This window comes from Macaca nemestrina, chromosome 1 (genome assembly GCF_043159975.1).
Source record: "Macaca nemestrina isolate mMacNem1 chromosome 1, mMacNem.hap1, whole genome shotgun sequence".
In the NCBI taxonomy this organism is placed as follows: domain Eukaryota; kingdom Metazoa; phylum Chordata; class Mammalia; order Primates; family Cercopithecidae; genus Macaca; species Macaca nemestrina.
The window spans coordinates 124,323,335-124,345,390 of NC_092125.1; the positions used below are offsets into that span (position 1 = coordinate 124,323,335).

The window sequence follows — 22,056 nt, forward strand, 5'->3', positions numbered from 1 at the left end:
GCATTCCGTTGTGGGAATGGGCACCTGTCTTAAGTGTTCTAATGAATGTCCACCCCTGAAAAAAGAAACTGCATGAAGCTTGTGCTAAAAATGGTCATGTGTCATCATGTGTGGGTCATTAAACCACCATGTCAGTCATCAGCTTTGAGCTCCCCATTAATCCAAGGGGCACTCATGAAGCTTACTCACTGAGTCATCCCAGGCCTACTATTTTTATTTATTGAATTAAAGTCTAATTTTGGATTTTTAAAGATTTTACTAAGTATAATGAAAGTATTTTGACATTTAAAAAACATTTTTATTAAGCATTCAAGGTACTAAATTTCTCTCATCTAAATTCCTAGTGTATACCCTACAGAAGTACATTAAGTACCAAGACAGGAACCAATGTTCCAGACTAAGTCATACTTTTTTATGATAGCCAAGCTGGAAGGATAACCAAGTGTACAATCAAATCTCACAGTGAATCCACTCCTGGGGAGTGATGAGGAGATACACATGACTTATGAATTAAAATCTTGGTAACCTACATAATCCCTGAGGAATTATTGACTGAAGGGAGGGCTATATACTCTGTTAGAAGATTAAATCTCTCTCTGGTGGGGCTTGTCCTTTAGGAAGCTTGCTGATGTACATATTATTTTCAGGATATTTGTAAATTGTTTATATGTAAGTGGATAAATTATATATGTATAAAATGTAAAATATGCTTATCCCTTTATGTTATTTCTGATGCAAAACTTTGGATTTAAGGGTTCACTTTAGCTGCTTTGTCTTGTTGAAAAGCTGTCTTCTCCAGTGGAATTAAGTTTGGCCAGAAGATTTGAGTGCACAAAGGAGTTTAAAAGCAGAAAAAGCCCTGTGTTGGACTGCACACACTTGAGTGAGATCCAAGTTTCCCACTTTGGAGAGCAGATGTTCAAATGCCCCAGAGGAGGAGGGTGGAGACAGAAAATGAGGTGTGAGAAAATATGTGACTCAGGAGGACAGCATGTTTTTCCAAGAGGAGGGAAAGGGCCTGGCTTCTCAGCCCCAGCCCCACGAATCCACAGTCCCGTCCCTTCTCCTCCAACAGCAGGCCAGGGCACAGCACGGCGAGCGTGTGTTTGCCCAGCAATGCCTTGGGCTCAAACCCCAGCCCTGGGCAATCTGCCTCATTCATGCCAGGATGTCTTGGGCACGGTGCCTTCCACACTAAGAATGAACAACTTTCCGTGGGGGCTATTACTGTATCCCAGGAGCTGAGCAAGAGCTTTGTTCAGAACTGTTATTAATTCCAATTCCTTTGGAGGAGTTGGGATTTCTGAGGAGGAGGGAGGAAGCTGCAGGTGGGCCACAGGAAGGCTCCTGAAGAACGTCCATTGCAGTTGCTTCTTTCTGATGCCACCTGGTGGCCATGTGCAACTAAAATCACCTCCACATGCTCCCACAGCCTTTAGTCCCACAGACACCTGACAAAGCTCACTTTGCTGGAGTTGTTGGATATAATCAGCTTGTACTTCCAGGGCCAAAGCTACGTGACCCTTTACTGACGTATAGCATAGTTTCTTCCCCTGGTAGGAACTGTTTGTTTGTTTGTTTGTTTGTTTTTGAGATGAGGTTTTGCTATGTTGCCCTGGCTGGTCTTGAACTCCTAGTCTCAAGCCATCCGCCCTCCTTGGCCTCCCAAAGTGCTGGGATTACAGGCATGAGCCACCACATCCAGCCTGGAATGGATTTTGATGCATGAGGAAAACTCCAAACTTTATAATTCCACACTTCAAATGTGTTTTGTAAATGTGTATATGATGATTAGATATTAACCTCTGCAGAACAAAACATTTATTTTTCATGTCTTGTGTACATTTTCTTATCAGGCCAAATTGTGCTGGGGTGCAATTTTTTGTAGAAAAGCTCTCAAACAGGCAGGCAGACGAGAGCTCTGTGTGGAGGATGACAAGCCCCTCCTACACTGTTTCAGGCTCTGATATAACAAAATTTAATGTTTCAGCTTTACCAAAACTTTCCCTATCTTTATTGGAAATGCACTGAAAGTTTACAGGATCTCATGCCCTTTTTTAGGAAGCCAAAAGTGGAGAAAAAGGGCCACAGAAGGATCCACTGTGGAAGATTTTCAACTGTCCATGAAAAGGCACCACATTCAGATTCCACTCCCAGTAAGTTGATGGGCTTGGGCTGGGTGCTCAGTCTTCAGCATCCCTCCCCATGGGGTCTTCTCACGGTGGGCACCAGCTTGCCATCTGCCACTCCAAGAGCATTTCCCTATGCTAGGATGTTGCATGATGTATTTATTTATGTGCAAAATGTAAAGAATTATTAGGCTAGGCATGGGGGCTCACGCCTGTAATTCCAGCACTTTGGGAGGCTGAGGTGGGTGGATCACTTGAGCTCAGGAGTTCAAGACCAGCCTGGCCAACATGGTGAAATTCCATCGGTAAAAAAAAAATACAAAAATTAGCCGAGTGTGGTGGCTCGCGCCTGTAGTCCCAGCTACTTGGGAGGCTAAGGTGGGAAGATTGCTTGAGCCCTGGTCGAGGCTGCAGTGAACCATGATCATGCCACTGCACTCAAGCCTGTGTGACAGAGTAGAACCCTATTTCGAAAAAAAAGAAAGAAAAAAGAAAAAAAGAATCACTTTCAATAAGATGTGGTTAAGTAGAGTGAAGCATGAACACCTGTTTCTAGCTGAAAATGAAGGACTCCATGGACTCAATCACAAGATGTCTTTCAGTCTGTCCATCCTCATCCTTCCCACATGACCCATAACTGTACCTGGTAAGGTTACAGGCTACGTGAGAGTTGCTGCTGTCTTGGATATATACATTTCACAGAAGCAAAGAAAGTTGGAGCTGGGAGGTGTCCCAGTGCATGCAGTTCAATGGTTTTTAGTCATAAGATCCTTTCTGCAAAGATAGTTGAAGGAGAGAAACATTTAGCAGAACTGCCCTGGGAGAAGAGGTGGGGCTGGAGGCCTCTGCTCAGGCAGCTTCTCAGCTTAAAAATCACCTCTGAGCCTAACCTACCTACCCAGCTTGTCTCCCCAGCTTATGCATCAGGAAGTTGCACTGGAGAGCTGCCCAGGCTTTCTTACATCCGCACTGCCTGTGGCCCAGAGCCGTGCCTCCAGCTCTGCCTTCTGTTCAGTCACACTTCATTCTGCACTGGCTTCTCTGTAGAAAACACATTTACAAATAATAATAGGGTTCCCTGGGCCGGGCGCGGTGGCTCAAGCCGGTAATCCCAGCACTTTGGGAGTCTGAGACAGGCAGATCACGAGGTCAGGAGATTGAGACAATCCTGGCTAACACGGTGAAACCCGTCTCTACTGAAAAATACAAAAAAACTAGCCGGGCGAGGTGGCGGGCGCCTGTAGTCCCAGCTACTCGGGAGGCTGAGGCAGGAGAATGGCGTAAACCCGGGAGGCGGAGCTTGCAGTGAGCCGAGATCACGCCACTGCACTCCAGCCTGGGCGACAGAGCCAGACTCCGTCTCAAAATAAATAAATAAATAAATAAATAAATAAATAAATAAATAAATAATAATAGGGTTCATTGATTGAAGATGTATTGTGCCAGATGGTATAATGAAGAAGGGGTTTTCCAGCTGTAATTGGGGGGACCCCAGGGTTTCCTGAAACCCTTTTGGGGGGCCACCGGGTCCTTCCTTTACCAGCTATATAGCTGTGCAACTCTAGTATTGCAGGCAACTGATGGAGATGCAGCTGTGGAATCCAGTTGCCTTTTATTAAGCCAGATATTCAAGATATTTGCCAAAACATAAAATGATGCCACTCTTCTCACTAAATTTTTTGGAAATAGTTATTTTCATTAAAAACATGCTATTTTGTTAATATGAAATGGATTTATTACTTTTTAAATGCTATAATAAATAAAATTGTCTTTTAAACGTCTCAGTTTAAAATTCTAAAAAAAAGCACCTTGGAACTGCTCATTTAGTTTTAGGAAATCTAAATGATTCTGCACAAGCAAAAAATGACTAGTAATCTATAAATTAATACTTCTCTACCAATCCATCTGCAGTGGACTGAATGTTGAATGATAGCTGTTCTCCAATGAGTGGGGATTTTTACCTCAGGTATATAAAATGGTATATATTATCATTTTATGGTAGATTAAAACCACAGAAACAAAGGCTGTTTGGGGTCCTCAGTTTTAAGAGTGTAAAAGGGTTCTGGAATCAAAAGTTTGCAAACTGTTGCCAGTGTATATCACATAACTCTCACAATATCCCTGTAAAGCAGGAATGCTTATAGATAAGGAACTAGAGGCTCAGAGAAGTTAAGTGACTTGGCAGGATCAAAGAGTGAGTGTGAGTGTATTAGTTATCTATTGCTGTGTTACCAAGTATCCCAGAACTTAAGGCTCAAAACAACAAACCTTTATCATCTTAGAGTTTCTGTGTGTCAGGAATTTGGGAGCACTTTAGTGGGGTGGTTCAGGCTCAGGGTCTCTCGTGAGGTTTAGTCAAGATGTCAGCCAAGGATGCCGTCATCTGGGGGCTTGCATGGGGCTGGAAGATCTGCTTCCAAGATGGTTCACTCACATGAGCATTGGCAGGACATGTGGGCCTCTCCGATAGGCTGCTTGAGTGTCGTTACGACACGGCAGGCAGCTTCCCCCAGCGCAAGTGATCCAAGAGAGATATACTGAGATGGAATCTTCAGTGTCTTTCATGGCCTGGTTTTGGAAGTTATATGCCATCACTACCACTTTATTCTATTTGTTAGAAGTGGGTCACTAAACCCAGCCCACACTCAAGGGGAGAGGAATTAGGCTCTACCTTTTAAAGAGAGTGTCAGTTGGGTGTGGTGGCTTATGTCTGTAATCCCAGCACTTTGGGAGGCTGAACCAGGATTGCTTGAGCCCAGGAGTTCAAGACCAGGCTGGACAATATAGGGACCCAATATTTAAACACAAAAACACAACCAAAAAACACAGAAGGTTGAGGCTTGTGATTGAGCCACTGCACTTCAGCCTGGGAGCAACAGAATGAAACCTTGGTTCAAAAAAAAAAATAAAAACAGCATGTTAAAGAATTTGTGAACATATTTTCAACCATCATAGCTAATAAGTAGCAGAGCCAGGCTTCAACCCTGGGCCTTCAAACTCATTCCATTTGCTAATATGAAATGGATTTGTTCTTATACAATGAAGTTATTATATATTGTATAATATGTTAAAAGTCAAGATGTCAGCCAGGGATGACTTCACTTTAACATACTTTGAAAGATAATGTTAAAAGTGAGTCTAACCATGAGTTCAGTAAGGCGAGAAGCATTGGAAGAGGCTTTGTCACTGCAGCATCTGTCCTGCAGCAAGATGTTGCTTGGACATCCAGGCCTGACATGCTCACCCGCCTGGCCCCAGGCTTTCATACTCTGGCCTTACCTGGAGTGCTGCTCTGTCCACAGCCTGCCAGACAGGTTCTAGACCTGCACCAGATGCATGTGCTGTCTGCTACTAGCTTCTCTGAGGCTAAGAGAGCAAAGTCATGATTCAGGTTCCCTTATAGGCTTATGAATGTCACATAGAAGAAACCTATCTTTCCAGTTGCCTGGATGACAAAATACAAGCTCTTGGCCATAGCAGGGTCTGAGAGAAAGAATGTGGACGTATCAGGCCAACTATGGAAAAACAAATACAAATACAAGGTTGTCTGATAGTTCAGTGGGCCAAATTGCCGCAGATCCATTCATTCAGCAGACCTTTAATAAGCCTAAATATGTATGCTACCTCTTGAGATTTTCATACAAGAAATGTTAATTATCAAAACATTTCTCAGTTGTCAGAAGGGAATCCCAAATGTTACCCCAGGCTGGCAACTCCCCTTGGTGACACAGCCGGGACGTTAAGCACTTTGGTGCCAAATACATACCCTGCATGGTTATAGCTCTGCTCTCCACACCGTATTTTATGACTATAATTAAGACACTTACCCTTCATTCACGCAACTTGGGCTTTTTCAGATTCTGATACAGGACACAGCTTCTGTTCTGATTCTGGCACTGAAATGCAGAGTAACAAATGTCAGGACTGTGGCACTAAGATTCCTACCTCCCGAAGAGCCTGCAGAAAGGAACCACCTAAAGGTAATACTCACCTGGGGCCTCAGAAAGGCGAGTGGGGACAGCCACTGTTCCCAGGCAATGAACTGCATTTTTAATCTTTTCTTTCCAGAATTTCATTATAGATATAACACTCCAGGAGAGAATTACTCAAATCATAGCAAAAGAGGTGCCTTTGTCCAGCCCCATTCTTTACATGAAAGCAAAAACTCTTCACCCTGTAAGTACATCTCCTGCATGACCCCATCCATGTCAACAACCTAATGTCCCAGGTATGGGACATTCACATGACACTGGCCACTGCTTTCATCTTGGAAGCCCTGGCCTCTCCATTCTGCTGCCCAGGTCTTGTGTACTCACCTGACACTTCCAAATCCAGCCCTACACCTGGATGGCAAGAGGCTGAGCTGGGGCTAGAAAATATGAAATCACAGTGATCAAGGACTTTGAAAGTTATTAAGGACTCTACCAGTGCAAGCTGGTAGCAACCCATAAGTTTGCTGAACAAATAAATGACTTATTGGATAATCACCACTATTATTGTTACTATTCAGAGGTGGCTAATGCTTTACATATATCCCTACTAAGAGTCAGCATGTAGAGAAATAGACTATTTTTACACTCCATAGGCATCATATTGCTAACTTCCAATGCAAAAATTTGCTGTCTGAAAGAAAATTACAATCCCACAAACACATATTTAAAAAGATGAATGACATGGCTGCCCCTTCCCAAGCTCTTGAAAGGAAGGAACTCATACCCAAATAAGGAAAGCTCAAAGCAAAATGGGGTAAGTTCTAAAAGCAGGGCAAACTGTGCCCAGGGAACAGGAAGGAGGGAAGGAAGTACTCCTAGTTTTACCCCTGAATGACAGCTATACCTGGTTCTCTGACAGGCGCCACATCCTTGCCCTCATACCTTCAGAGCTCTTCCTCTCCTTCTCTGGGAGAGGGCACCAGGGAGAATGTTTCTTATCTTTCATGATGGCCAGTGCCCAAGCCTTAAGAATGTCATTTACCTGACTGACCTCAGCTGTGTCTCCCCTCCCCACCTCCGGCTGCCACATCCTCCAACTGCGTGTATTCTTTTGAAGTGACAGTCACTAACACTGGAGAAGCCATAGCTCAGATTTCTTCACTGTCTTCTTAGTCTTGAGGTCTACAGCCTGTGTCATGCCAGTATATGAACAAGGACTGCAACGGATTCATCCACAATTTGATCTTGAACTCCATTAGCTAACTAAGGGGGTAGAGGTCATAGGGAGGCAGCTTCTCCAGGTTAAAAGACCCTTACAGCAATTGGAGCTGACAGAAAATGGAGTGGGCTGTGGTAGGAGGTTGTGAGCTCATCTTTGGACTGGGAGGCAATGGACTTTGTCTGGATGCTGTAGATCTGTACACTGCACTAGAACTGGACCAGGTGACACTGTGGTGCTTTCTAATTCTGAGTTTCCAGTAAAATCCAAAATTACATTTGGAGACTACCAAAGCATCAAGATTGAGCTGGTTAGTGCCTCTTCATCATGCCCCAAGTCTCCAAGTCTAGGTGGTCAGCATGACTAAATCTGGGTTTCTGGCTTCTGCCCTGCCTTGCATGTCTGAGGGACAATCTCTCCCAGCGTCCCTTGTCCAACGGGACCCTCCTGAGGGTGAGTGAAGCCTGGCTACTTGACATCAGTGAATAAGACAGGAGACCTGGAGGGAGAACGAGGGGAAGACAGAAGAGAAGAAGAAGAGGGAAAGGGAAGGGGAGAAGGGAGCCTTGGTGGCAGAGGAGGCAGATTTGTTGGCCACTGACTCATCTCTTTTTCTTTCTCTGTCTTCTTGTCTTCCATGATGACTTTTCCACATTTTCCTTCTCTGTTTAGTCTCTATTTTCTGGAATTGTCTTTGCAACATAATCATTAGTTTCTACTCCTAGAATATTAACTCCTAAAATTGAAGAGGATTTCAGAAATCCATTTGGTCCAACCTCTTGGAAGATATTATTCCTCCATTTATCAGATGTGGTAGTTAAACCCAGAGAAGTCAGACGTCATGCACAGGTCACACAGCAAGTACCCAAAGAACCTAAACTCCTGGTTTCTATCTGATAATAAAACTCTTTTTTTTTTTTTTTTTTGAGACAGAGTTGTGCTCTGTTACCCAGGCTGCAGTGCAGTGGCACTATCTTGGCTCACTGCAACCTCTACCTCCCAGGTTCAAGTGACTCTCATGCCTCAGTCTCCCAAGTAGCTGGGATTACAGGCACCCACCACCATACCCGGTTAATTTTTGTATTTTTAGTAGAGACAGGGTTTCACCATGTTGACCAGGCTGGTCTTGAACTCCTGACCTCAAGTGATCTGCCTGCCTCGGCCTCCCAAAGTGCTGGGATTAAAAACATGAGCCACCGCGCCTGGCCTAAAACTCCTTTTAAAATTGAATTTCTTTTCCTAAGTTCAGAATACTTTATAGAAAGTTTTTTTTTTTTTAAATTTTATTTTTTAGGGCAGGGTCTAGCTCTGTCACCCAGGCTGGAGGGCAGTGATGTGATCATAGCTCAATGCTTCCTTGAACTTCTGGGCTGTAGCGAGCCTCCTGCCTTAGCCTCTTAAGTGGCTACAAAACTGTAGGCACATGCCACCATACCTAGCTAACTTAACAAAAAATTTATAGTTAGTATGGAAGGGGTTTATGAATTTTTTTTTTTGGTAGAGACAGGGAAGACTGGTAGCAAAATCCTGGCCTCAAATAATCCTCCCACCTCAGCCTCCCAAAGCACTGAGATTACAGGCATGAGCCACCCCGCCCAGCAAAAGTTCTTTGTTGTCTGTTTCCCAGTTTTCTGATTTATTAAAATTTTATGAAATATTTCATTCATACAAAAAGTTCAAGGAATGATACATATGCACCATTTGGGGCTCATTTTTGATACTCTGAATTTAATCATAGCTAACATTTTTCAGCTTTTTTAAAACTCAAACGGATCTGTTCTCAGAGAGTGAATTCAAAATCCTTTAAAGGTGAACATGAGCCCACACCAGGAAAGTAAGTATTATTTCATGATTACTAACAAAACATCTCTCATTGGTTGGGTGTATACAGTGTACTTGATAGTGCATTAACTACCTACCCCAAGATAACCTAGATCATTAGGAGTACAGCCAGGATTCAAACCTAAACCTATCTAATACTTCAATCATTCATTTGTTTATTCAATAAACCAAGTCATTGTGCGAGGTACTGAGGACACAGGACAAAGTCAGCCACTGTCCCTGCTCTCACAGAGCTTTCTTTTTTGGCAGAGAATCCGCATAGTTTTTGTAAGTGCCAAGAAGGGGATGTACAAAGTCCTGTTGATCTAATTTGGGGGTTCAGGGAAGCTGAGCTTTGAAGGGTATGTATGAACGAACTAGCAAGGGGATCTGGGGGCAGTGAAGAACATTCCAGTCTAGGAAAGCTTCCTGTTGTGAGAAGGCACTTGGCGAGTTCAGGAATGGTGTGACTGGAACCCAAAAGAGGGAGCGGCAGTGGAGCAAGATGAGGCTGATGAGGGAAGGAATTGTCAGGGCCAGTCCGTAGAGACTTGTCAGCTCCAGGAAGTATTTCAGAATCTTAGGAGCAAGAGGAAGCCAATTAGGGTTTTTTTTTTTTTGGCTGTTAATTCGTTTTTATTTTTAGAGACAGGGTCTCCCTCTGTTACCCAGGATGGAGTGCAGTGGTGATCATAGCTCACCGCAGCCTGGAACTCCTGGGCTCAAGTCATCCTCCCACCTCAGCCTCCTGAGTAGCTAGGACTATAGGTGCCCATTTAAAAAAAAAAAAATTGTAGAGACAGTCTTGCTATGTTGCCCAGGCTAGTCTTGAACTCCCGACCTCAAGTGACCTTCTCACCTTGGTCACCAAAAGCACTGGGATTACAGGTGTCTGGCCCCCCAGTGAAGTTAAAAAAAAATTTTGAGGCAGGGTCTTGCTCTGTTGCCCAGGCTGGAGTACAATCTTGGCTCACTGCAGCCTTGACCCCCTTTGCTCAAGTGATCCTCCTGGCTCAGCTTCTTGGGTAGCTGGGAGTACAGGCATGTGATACCACAGCCAGCTACTTTTTTTTTTTTTTTGTAGAGACGGGGTCTATGTTTCCCAGGCTGATCTTGAACTCCTAGCCTCAAGGAATCCTCCTACCTCAGTCACCCAAAGCACTGGGATTACAGGCATGAGTCACTGTGGCAGGACCCCCCCAATTAAGTTTTTTAACCACGGAATTTAAAAAGATTTTTAGTGTTTTAAAGGATCAGCCTAGCTACTGAGGGAGTGGAAATGAATTACAGGAGTTAAGATTGGAGGACAAGGCCAAATAAGAGGCCAGTGCAATAATTCAGGTGAGATGATGCAGCTTGACCGAGGTTGGTGGAGATGGAAAGAGAAGAGTCTGTGTATTCATTCAAGAGCTATGTAAGAGACAGAACCAATAGCACTGCAGAGTGGCTAACAATTCAGGCTCTGCTCTCAGAGCCACTCAGTCTGAACGTACTACCCTCTACCATAGTCTAGCACAGTGTTTAAGAATGTGGCCTTTGGAGACTTCTTGGGTTTTATTTATTTATTTATTTATTTATTTATTTTTTGAGATGTAGTTTCACTCTTTTGCCCAGGCTGGAGTGAAGTGGCACAATCATGGCTCACTGCAACCTCTGCCCCATTGGATTCAAGTGAATCTCCTGTTTCAGCCTCCCGAGTAGCTGGGATCATAGGCACCTGCCACCATGCCCAGCTAATTTTTTGTATTTTTAGTAGAGACAGGGTTTCACTATGTTGGCCAGGCTGGTCTCCAACTCTTGACCTCAGGTGATCCACCTGCCTCAGCCTCCCAAAGTGCTAGGATTACAGGCGTGAGCCACCGTGCCTGACTGACTTCTTGGGTTTGTCTTGGTTCTGTGTCGTTGGGCAGGTTCCTTGACCTAAGTGTGCCTCCATTTCCCCACATGTAAAGTGGGAATCATAATAGTGCTAAACTCATTGAGGACTGAGTCCATACATATAAAGCACTTAGAATGGTACCCGGCTCATAATAAGTACTCAGCAAGCGATGGCTGTTATGTTGTTGACAGTGGACAGTGATGGGATATGGGGAGAGAGAGGACTCTTCTCCAGTCTGCCATCCCCTGCCCAGAGTATTTCATTAGTTAGGGGCCCTGGATGCTGGACCACCTCTTGCCTGGAGGATCGATCCAATGTGTTAAAATAACTTGCAGAACCAATTGATGCTCATATGGTAGGGGAGAGGGATGAAAGGACGTTTTCTGGAGATGATATTGCTCACAAGTATTTTATGTACCAAAGTAATGCTTAACAGGAAACCTGAAGCCAGAGGAAGATGTGAGGGTGGCTCTATGACAGCCCTGTCAATAGGCAAGTTCTTGTGGTATCCCTCAGGGCCAACGGCTCATGCTTGAGAAAAGCGTAACTCCAGGCTGTGCCCTTCACAGACTACGCAAATAACCCCCTAGAGCCATTCTCTGCACAACCCGAATTGCCCAGTGGCCCTGCAGCCCTCACTCACCTAGTGCAGACTTCCGGCCATCCCTAAGAGAGAAGCAATCACAGGGTAGCAGGCAAGAGGAGCCTGTTTACTTCAAAAGGAGCTGCTTTTATTTTTTGACTGCTTCTGCCTCCTTGGGGTGAAAGCTCACTGGTGCCAGAATGAACTCAACCCAAGGTACCTGCAATTGGCAGTTTTGTGCATTTGTTTTATAAAAATGCAAGGTAGAAAGTTGGCCCCAAAAGAATGAAAACAGAATAAAAAATGTCTTTAGAGTCTTGCCTCTATCTGTACTAGAGGAAAAGGAGATCAGTTCTGGGAGGAAATACCCTCATGGTCATGGCAACAACGTTTTTCTGAAGCCCAGCTGCGGTCAGCCACATGGGAGTATGAGAGCTACGAGGGCAGCGGGTGCACGAATCCGCCCACACCCAAACCACACACATAGAGCCATTACCGACCACAGAGCTGACGTGAACAGGAGTGTGCTTGAGGGTGGCGCTTGACACAAGTATCAATGCGCTTTTGTCTTCCAGAAAAAACCTTCAGGCTTTCATGACCTACAGCTCAGACCCTGTAACACCCTCGCCCCATTTCTACTCCTGCAGGATTTCTGGAAGCAAATCTGTATGTGACTTTGATAGCACTGAAGAAACAAAATCTGAGGTGAGGACTTAGAAAATCATTCGAGAATCCTTGCAGCTGGTAGGTTTGATCTTGATGCCCACAGAACTGGCAGCTCTTAAGTTATTACAGTATCAGGGCTTCAGAAAAAGCTCTGCTAAAGACAATTTTGTGCTCAGCACTAAGCTAAAGACACATAGCCTCAGCAGCCGCATGGTCTGTATTATTCTAAATTGGTTCCAAGGGAAATTTCCTGGAGAAAGTGATTTGTGGGGGGTGCCTCAGCTACAGGATTTCCCCGGCAGGGGGTTGAAGGCAGTGGATCTGTTCCAGTGACACTGTGATCAGGGTTGCCAACAGTTTCCTATTTCAAATCACTAACTCAAATCCCCAGGCCACGTTCAAATGTTTCCATACGCATGCGCTGTATCCCTGAATACCCTCTCAGTGGTTATGGCCCCCAAATCCCCATCAATGGCCCCTAAGAGCTGTTCTTTTTTTCTCTTTCTCTGCGGCAGGGAAACAGCCCAGCTGGTGGCTGACCTCACCCTCTGATTCATGCTCATCAGTCACGTGCTGGTCTTTTTTTCAATCCCTTTCCCTAACAAATATATTCCATCTCAGACTGGTCTCCTAGGAAACCAACCCTCAAAAACAGAAATAGACCAAGTAGAAAACAGGAATACTCCGAAAATTCCACCTTGTAATGTTTAATAATGAGAGAACCCAAAGTAGTTTATGTAATTAAAATGTGTGGACTTTTCCTCTGTAGATTTTAAACTCGGCTTTGGATCATGCCCTAAGGACAGCAACCATTTTGAAAGAAACTACAGATCAAATGATTAAAACGATTGCAGAAGACCTTGCTAAAGCACAGAGGTGGAGGAATCGACTGAAATACTAGTTCAACGCTAGGCAACCAAGGATTCAAAAGAAAAAAATGCAAAGAAAACTTGATCTTCCCCCAAAATGTATTTTACTTACTACACAATTTAGGAAGATGACTATCTAGAGAAAACACAGAAACCATAAGAAATGGGTAACACAAAGTACTAAAGGAAAAAGAAAAAAAGAAAGGACTTTTGATTCTTAAAATCAAAAGCAACCAACAAGTATTTATTTTAAAATAAATCCATGTTCTTCCTAACTCATAATAAAACAAAACAAAACAATGAATTTCCTTTTATCTATTAGTCTGAAAAAAGATGAAAGAACCCTGTGTCAGTGAGGATGGAGGAAACTGGTACTCTCACATGCTCTTGGCGGAAATGCAACTTTTTTGGAAGACCATTTGATAATATCTACCAAGTTCCACAAATTCCAAATCACGTACCTTCAGAGCAGCAGTTTCACCACTAGGAATTTCTTTTATATATAAGCCACACAATGTGGCACGATATATGTACAGGGAAGGCCACTGGAGCATTGATCGTAACAACCCCAAGGGGGAACTAATCTAAATACCGCCTGTGATGATTCATAAATGACAATACTTTGTAGCCACCGAAAAGAATGAGGTTGGATTATCTGCAAAAGTCAGTGAAAGAAGCAAGATACCTAAGCATATATATAGACAGTTGTAACCTCAGGGGTCTTGCTATGTTGCCCAGGCTGGACTTGAACTTCAAACAATCCTCCCGCCTTAGCCTCCTGAGTGGCTGGGACTACAGGCACACACCACTGTGCCTGGCTCTTCATGTGTGTATTTTTTTTTTTTAAAAAGCATACATATTTTTGGGAAAGATATCTAAAAATCTTAAGTGAACCTCTAGTAAAGGAAACTGGGAGTTTTGGGGGAGAAAGGGGTTTTTAATCTTCTTTTCTGTATCATATGAAATTTTTACAATATACTTATAAGTTAACATTATTTGTTTAAAGATCTCTTGAAGTCAGAAATATGTGAAAATAATAGCCTTAATGAAATTTTGGAAAAGACAATTCATTAAAACTGTGTACCAGGGATTAAGTAAATTTGTAATGTTTCATGTAGACCTGAGCAGGTTTTTTTTTGTTTTTTGTTTTTCTTTCAGAGCAAGCTTTTGCTTTGCTTCTTTAAGAGTGATGTATTACCTCCTTAGTGACAGCACAGCAGGGTATTGGCTCTTTCGCCCTTTCCTGAAACTTCTGATATTCATTCACCCCAGACATTCAACAAATGGTTTCCCGACTCCCAGAGTTTAGCTCAGTGGTCAGGAGGGAGTTGAATCTTTTCCCACTTTAGATTTTCATGCCAATGTGGGCAGCTGGTATTTGTCTAGCTGGCTGGAGAATGGACTATTTTTAACTTTGGGGTTTGTAAATTGGTTGAGGGTACCCTGGAAGAGATAAAGCACAGGTCAGTCTGAAAATACCTCTGACTTTATGGCCAAATTTACTTCAAGCTGTGGCACTGTAAAGAAGATAGCAAAGAACTATGGGTGATACTATAACAGAAAAAAACAGCTTAAACTGTGTATGTTCTATTAAATAAAACGTGTGGGAGGTCATTGTTTTTGGACTAAGCTCCTGCAGGAGACCCCAACAGACCAGACCAAACTAGAATGCAGTCACTCATGCTAGGTGCCACGTAATCAAACTGAACTTTAAAATAGGCCAGTTTTTTTTTTTTTTAAACCCAGAACATTCACAGTATCCCATTAGAAGGGGCCCTGTCAACCTGAGCTGGCATAAGGAAGTCCCCTCTGCTTTAACCCATATAAAGACACCTTTTGTTCCTTGTTTCTGTTTTCTTCTGCCTTTTCTGCCTATAAAGCCCGCTCCTGTGCTCAGCCTTTCTATTTCATAGACGGGATGCTGCCTGATTCATAAATTGCTAATAAAAGCCAATTAGGTCATTTTGTTTTTTTGGCAGTTCCAAGGGGCTTCCAACATCATTACATATCTAAATTTAATCACAACTTGCTAATCTGTTTTGTATGTCAAGTACCACTATCTCATCCCCAGGTTTAAAATTACATACTTCTCTGGCTTGAAGTGTTCTTATATGATTAATTCGTTCTTAACCTTTTTTGGGCTCATTTTTTGAGAATCTGGTGAAAGCTATGGAGTCTCCCTTCCCCCATGCTTTTTCTTCTCGTGGAAGAGAATACATTTTTAAAAGTTCATGGACGCCCTGAAACAAATCCATGGAACCTTGGTTAGAAACGTCTACCATTAACGAGTATTTCTAAATCCCTCAAATTAACATTTATAGAAATTGGCAATTAAAATCATTGTTGATTTAAAAATGTGGCCCATTTCTGCTTTATCAAACCATATTCTAAATGTAATTTTCCATTTCCTTGAAGATCAGGGGTCATGATGAGTAATCACTGTAACACGACTAATCTAAGAAATAGCAAAAAAGGGCAAGCAATGCCCTTAAGGAGTTCTAGAAAGGCACTAGGCTCTGATTTACAAGGATAATTTTATACTTACTGATTCTGTAGTCTTGGCCATCTCCTCCCTCATGCAATTCTTGTGTCAATTCTTATGACCTCTCTTCTAATTCTGTTCCAGTAGTAAACCAGAAAAACAAGCTTGTAAAGTAAAAGTAATGGTACCCCTAATGCTGGGGGTCAAGGGCTCAGCATTGCCTGAGGGCGGTGGTGCTGTAAAGAAACACCCGGCAGTCTCCAGGGTGCAGAGGCCTCTTAGTATTTACTCCAAGGTCTAGCTGTGCTCTGGCTGCTTGAAGCTGCCAGCAGGATGCAATGGGACTCTCTGTAGAGGGCTTTTTAAATCTTTTAAAAATTTTTTTATTTTTATTTTTTGAGACAGTCTTGCTCTGTCGCCCAGGCTGGAGTACAATTGCCGGACCTTGGCTCACTGCAATCTCCACCTCCCAGGTTCAAGTGATTCTCCTGCCTCAGCCTCCCGAGTAGTTGGGATTACAGGCGCCCACCACCACGCCCGGCTAATTTTTGTATTTTTAGTAGAGACCGGGTTTCACCATGTTGGTCAGGCTGGTCTCCAACCCCTGACCTCAGGTGATCTGCCTGCCTTGGTCTCCCAAAGTGCTGGGATTATAGGCGTGAGCCACTGCGCCTGGCCTATCATCTTTAAGAGAAAGCTCTAGCTATCCCCTTTAGTTAACTATTAGAGTTTGCAAAATAAATCTCTTCATTTTATCCTTTCTATTGTAATCTTGCTGTTAATGAATTATATAAAATAGGCCTAATTTGTACTAAACATGAGTATGTGTTTATATTTAATAGACAAAACATTGTTTTGGTGGTAAAACTTTTCCTATAGGAGGAAGACATTTCTTGCTCCTTTGATTTTAGGAGAAATCTGCTTGCATCCCAATAGGACTTACAAAGGGTACAGAATAGCTAGGGAAGAACTGAGCTATGGAGGTGTCATATCTTACACAATAAACTGTGGGGTCAGGCCCTTTGTTGCTCAAATCCAATAATTTTGAGACCTTGTAAACTCCTGTTGTGACCCTGGAGCAGTGGAGGCGAAGGGTCTAGGAAACAGGATAACAGGATTAATAAAGATCTCTGTATTTATTTACTAATATGGTTGAAGAATGTGAATCCACTGTTTTATAAATAAAGCACATTTCAACAGGAAGCAAAGCTGTGTTTCAGAGACAGTGAATAAATAGTTTCCATTGGTTGCAACAACAAAAAAAGTCTTTTCCTGGGTCTTGAAATCAAAACCTGTAATTTTTTTTTTTTTTTTTTTTTTTTTTGAGACAGGGACTCATTCTCGCCCAGGCTGAAGTGCAGAGGTGTGATCACAGTTCACTGCAGCCTGCACCTCCTTGGTTCAAGCAATCCTACTGCCTCAGCCTCTTGAGTAGTAGCTGGGATCACAGGTGCGTGTCACCATACCCAACCTTTTTTTTTTCCTTCCTTTTTTTGTAGAGATGTGGTCTCACTACTTTCAGACTCTTCACAGAGAGAGAAAAAAAGAAAAAAAGATGTGGTCTCACTATGTTGCCCAGGCTCATTCCAACGCCTGGGCTCAAGTGATCCTCCTGCTTTGGCCTGTAATTGCTAATTCTATGGGGGAAAAAATCAGCTCATACCAGAATTTATGTGAGATGATGTCTTATGGCTTCAAATTCATACGAGGTTTAGTAAACAAAAGGTCTCTGCAATTCAAAGCTTAACATATATGTGAAATATAGGACCCAAAGCATCTGATATCAGTGTGATCAGGATAAAGTGGTCACTGAGATCTTAAGTGATCAAATGAATAAACAGCCCAGTGTTTGCTGTCATCACACTCTTAGTTCCATTTGTTCCAGGCCATTGGATTAATCTAAATACCTATTCTACACATGTCCTAACCCTGGAGAGGGAGTTACTGAGGCATACAAAGATCTCAGATAAAATGCAGACACCAAAAACTAGTCCTCTTACTGGAGATACATTGTTTTCATGCGTAGTTTGCAAAGAGGGCTGTTTATTGCGCCAAGCCCTTCCTTTCCATGCACTGATCCACACCAAGTTACATTTATCTCTTGGGTCTCAGTTTCCTCAGTTTTAAAATAAAGATGATAATCACAGTACCTATGCTCACAGGAATACATGAGAAGATGGAATGAGTTAATAATAGAAAGCACTAAGCATTTGTATATTATTACTTTATTATCAGTACTTAGTAAAGTTATGCGATTAACATATCAAAAGTTGGCCAGGCACAGTGGCTCACACCTGTAATCCCCACACTTTGGGAGGCTGAGACAGGAGGATTGCTTAAGGCCAGGAGTTTGAGACCAGCCAGGGCAACACAGTGAGACTGTCTATACAAAAAAAAACCAAAATTAGCCAGATGTGGTGGCCCATACCTGTAGTCCTGGCTACTCGGGAGGCTGAGGCAGGAAGATCACTATGGCCCAGGAGTTCAAAATTCCAGTGAGCTATGATCACATAACTGTACTCCAGCCTGGGTGACATAGCAAGACCCTGTCTCTATTAAAAAAAAAAAAAAAATCAAAAGTAAATTTTCTGTATCCCTACCCATTTGAAAAATAATCAAAGATTCAACCCACAATGGAACTACAAAAATAGATATTTTGACAATGTGCAGTAACTATATGAAGAAAATGAAGATTCTGAAGGTTATAAAGATTTAAATGAAAAGACATTCCACATTCCTGAATATCAAGTTTCCATATTATAAAAGATGTCGATTTTTCCTAAATTAACCTATAAACAATGCAAATCCTATGAAAATACCAAAATAGCTTTTTTGGGAACTCAACAAAATGATACTAAAGTTCACCTAGAAAAATTTGATAGAAAATTTCTGAAAAATAATAGTAATTTAGGTGGATGGAATAGGAACTTCTTCCACTACATATTAAAACATACCATGAATTGAAACAGGGAAAAAGAAACACAAAACAAACTGTACATCATTAAAAGAGAATCCAGAAATAGACCACAATACAAATGGAAATTTAGTCTATGATAATCGTGGTATTTCAGTTTAGTTGGGGAAAGAGAGATTACCCAATAGGATCTGGTATAACATCTGGCTGTTTAGAAAGGAGTGAAGCTGGGCCACTATGAAATACTTTTATCAAGTCAGGGTTCCGTGCTGGAAACAAACTTCTCTAGATATTTCAAGCAGAAAGGCATTTAATACAGGGAATTAGGTCCTTACAAAAATCATTGAAAAAGCAGTAGGAGCAGAAACTGGAGGCCCATGATCATTTTACCATCTGTGACCCAAAGGACAGGAAGCTAGTGCTGCTGCCACAGCATTAACTCATACCCATGAAGCAGGTGACAAGACACTAAAATGTGGAGTCTGGTTGCTACAAACAATTCTTTTCTGCAGGAGCTTGTCTGCTGGCATAGTAGATGGCCTCTGCCTCCAAATCTTGACCAAGTGCACATCATTGGTAGAATGTAAACTGTTCAGACCTTATTTTTCTTAGAGTCTGAAAAACTTCATGTTTAGCCTTTCGTCCCCTGTGGTATGGGGTAAGGAGGCATGGGACGCCATACCAAGTGCTAAGAGACAATATCTAGCACACGTTCTTACACTAAAATCTATTCCAGATGGGTGAGTTACCTGTAAAAAATAGAATGAATCTATCAAAATGTTCTAGAAGAAACCATGTGTGAATTTATAATCCTGGAGTGTGGAAGGTATTTCTAAGCAGCATGTGAAATTCAGAAGTTAAAATGGAAAAGTGATGGATTTATCTATGTAAAAATTAAAAATGGGCCAAGCGCGGTGGCTCACGCCTGTAATCCCAGCACTTTGGGAGGCCGAGACCAGCGGATCACGAGGTCAGGAGATTGAGACCATCCTGGCTAACATAGTGAAACCCTGTCTCTACTAAAAATACACTAACAAAAAGCAAAAAAAAAAAAACAAAAAACAAACAAAAAAAAACATTAGCCGGGCATGGTGGCAGGTGCCCGTAGTCCCAGCTATTCGGGAGGCTGAGGCAGAAGAATGGTGTGAACCTGGGAGGGGGAGCTTGCAGTGCGCCGAGATTGCGCCACTGTACTCCAGCCTGGGTGACAGAGCGAGACTCCATCTCAAAAAAAAAAAAAAAATTAAAAATGGGTATCTGTCAATATTTAAATGCACAAATCCCTTGACCACTGCTAGGAATTTACATTATGGAAATGTCTGTGTAAGTCTGCAAAGGTATGTACCCAAACAATGCAGCATTATTTATAAGAGGAAAACTCTGAATCAATACAACTATGGTCTGCTGTATGACAGAACACTATGAGGTCAAGTAAAAGAATAGATTTGAAACAAAGATGTTCTCTTTGTTTAACAAAACACATCTGCAGACATATATTATCTAACCCTACACAGAGATTACATTATTTTTGAAAAAGTCATTAGGAGATATCTTGGTGGGAGTATTACGGTAGATTCCTTTTCTTCTTTGTTACTCTAGAACTTTTAAAATTTCTAACTTTCCCCTCTCCCCTACAGAAAAAACAAACCAGAATAATTTTTTAAATTCTGTATTTATTTTCTCTTAGAATGTTCATGATTTTTGGTTTTCTAATTTAAACATACATGATTTCAAAATTATATAAAATTGTGTTCTTTAGAAGTATGTGGCAAAATAGTATACACTGTGAAATCACTCCATTTCTATTAATGACTGAATTATTTTGCACATAAAACAAACTGAATTTTAGTTGAAAGAAAAACTACACTTAGAGGAAACAATTCTATCATACATACACATTTACAGTTTTTACTTTTACAATCTCTTTACTTAAAATCATTCTTTCCCAAAAAACTATACTTTAGCATGAGATGTTTAGATGTAAGTATCCAATGGGTAATTAGTATGTACACAGGTGGTTGTGAGAAATTACCCACAACTCTAATATATTCTGCTCCAAAGGTGAAAAAATTTCCTTTTAGAAAGCATTTTAACATTTCTTCTCATCATCTACAAAGCAGCAGCAATATTTAAATTATCAAAAATGACAAATCCAGTAATACATAATCATAAACAGTTCCTTAAGAAATATATTTGAAAAGCCATTATTCCATAAAATATTTACATTGTTTAAATTACATGACAGCAACATTTTCTTTCTATTTTAGTTCAACATATTAGTAAGAATCTCTAAACCCTCCAAAAAGAAAAGCTATTCATCCTTAATAAAGGAGAGTTTATCCTTGGGTTTATTCAGCATCTTTATATCATCCAACAGCTTTTTGGGTGTTAAAATATGTGTAGAACCTGGTAGGAGAAAAGAGAATTTTTCAGAGGCCAGCAGTTAAATCAGTTTTCCTTCGCTTAATATGTGTTGTCCTTCAAGTATGTAAAGTGCAGTAGCCTGGCGCAATGTAACAAAATTTCTCTAAGACATCTTCCTGAAATCTGCCTACACTGCAATATTTCAATCCTTCTTCACCATTGAGCATGCTCAGTAACTGTGCAGAAACAGTGGCCATTCCTAGTGCTCTGTCTACTTTGTGCTAGACATTGGCACACTGAAGAGCAAAACTGGGGATTACCCTATCCTTAGCACTACAACAGTTATTGTTCGATAATAGAGACCCACTAAGCAGTGCTGCAGGTCAAGGCTTAACACACAGATCCAGCACCTCCATGGGTCAGGAGAGTTTACCTATCATTGGCTTTGACTGAAATTCTTATTTTTAAATTTTTTGTAGAGACGGGAGTTTTGCTTTATTGCCCAGGCTGATTTCAAACTCCTGGCCTCAAGTGACCCTTCTGCCTCGGCTTCCCAAAGTGCTGGAATTACAGGCCTGAGCCACTAGCCTGGCCTGAAATTCTTAAAACTTAATTCCACACAGGCCTTGCCAATGTCATGTCCATAGCCACAAAAAATTCAAAACATTTTTTAAGTAGAAATGTATTTGTACATCAAAAACTATTTAATAGTTAAACAAATGTATAGAACATACTATTTTAAAGGAGCAAGCACCTTTTCCTCAAATAAGCATGTTTGAAAATAAAACTATCAAAAAGTCAACCAGGAAAAAAAACCCAACACACATCAGATAAAACACATTCTATGGTTAACAATTTTTTTGCATTAAATTTTGTCTCAAATGTATAACACGAGATAACATTTTACATGTATACTTTTGCATTTAGAGTTTGTGTTTAAAAACAGAAAAGAAGAAAACAAAAGTCTTACCAATAATAACTTCACAGGATTTATGTGCCTGAGAAACTTCATAAGCACAACGCATTTCAGAGTATGTAATCCCTCCAATTACAAAAACAATCAGCTTTGACCCATTTTTACGGTCTTCTAAATAATTAGCTCTGGGTTTCTGGCGAGCACTAAAAAGTAATTTAAAAAAAAAGTAAACGTGTTATAAATATTTCCAAAGCCATAATACTTGTAGACTTAAAAAGCCTA

General features: G+C 41.6%; 2 protein-coding genes across 21 annotated transcripts in view; one reads left to right on the plus strand and one right to left on the minus strand.

Moving 5' to 3' along the window:
• Positions 1-22,056, plus strand: part of LOC105489223 (AKNA domain containing 1) — a 70,935-nt gene that overhangs the window by 28,372 nt on the left and 20,507 nt on the right. For 3 of the 18 annotated variants that reach the window (XR_011606278.1, XR_011606215.1, XR_011606256.1), the window contains exons 11-17: positions 2,062-2,156; positions 5,987-6,109; positions 6,198-6,305; positions 9,033-9,114; positions 12,139-12,268; positions 12,999-13,924; positions 16,912-17,030. Coding sequence is in view for 14 of the 18 variants with exons in the window: in XM_011753915.2 (XP_011752217.2) it covers positions 2,062-2,156; positions 5,987-6,109; positions 6,198-6,305; positions 9,033-9,114; positions 12,139-12,268; positions 12,999-13,130 (670 nt within the window). In the remaining 4 variants the exon portion in view is untranslated. Of the gene's footprint in view, positions 1-2,061; positions 2,157-5,986; positions 6,110-6,197; positions 6,306-6,403; positions 6,617-9,032; positions 9,115-12,138; positions 12,269-12,998; positions 13,986-16,911; positions 17,031-22,056 lie in introns of those variants that run through there. The other 15 variants (XM_071067392.1, XM_011753928.3, XM_071067496.1 and 12 more) reach the window with 10 other exon arrangements.
• LOC105489225 (syntaxin binding protein 3) overlaps positions 20,148-22,056 on the minus strand; it is a 58,933-nt gene continuing 57,024 nt past the window's right edge. For all 3 annotated transcript variants that reach the window (XR_011606843.1, XM_011753929.2, XM_011753930.3), the window contains 2 exons: positions 21,829-21,977; positions 20,148-20,900 (listed from right to left, as the gene is read on the minus strand). Coding sequence is in view for 2 of the 3 variants with exons in the window: in XM_011753929.2 (XP_011752231.1) it covers positions 20,806-20,900; positions 21,829-21,977 (244 nt within the window). In the remaining variant the exon portion in view is untranslated. The remainder of the gene's footprint in view (positions 20,901-21,828; positions 21,978-22,056) is intronic.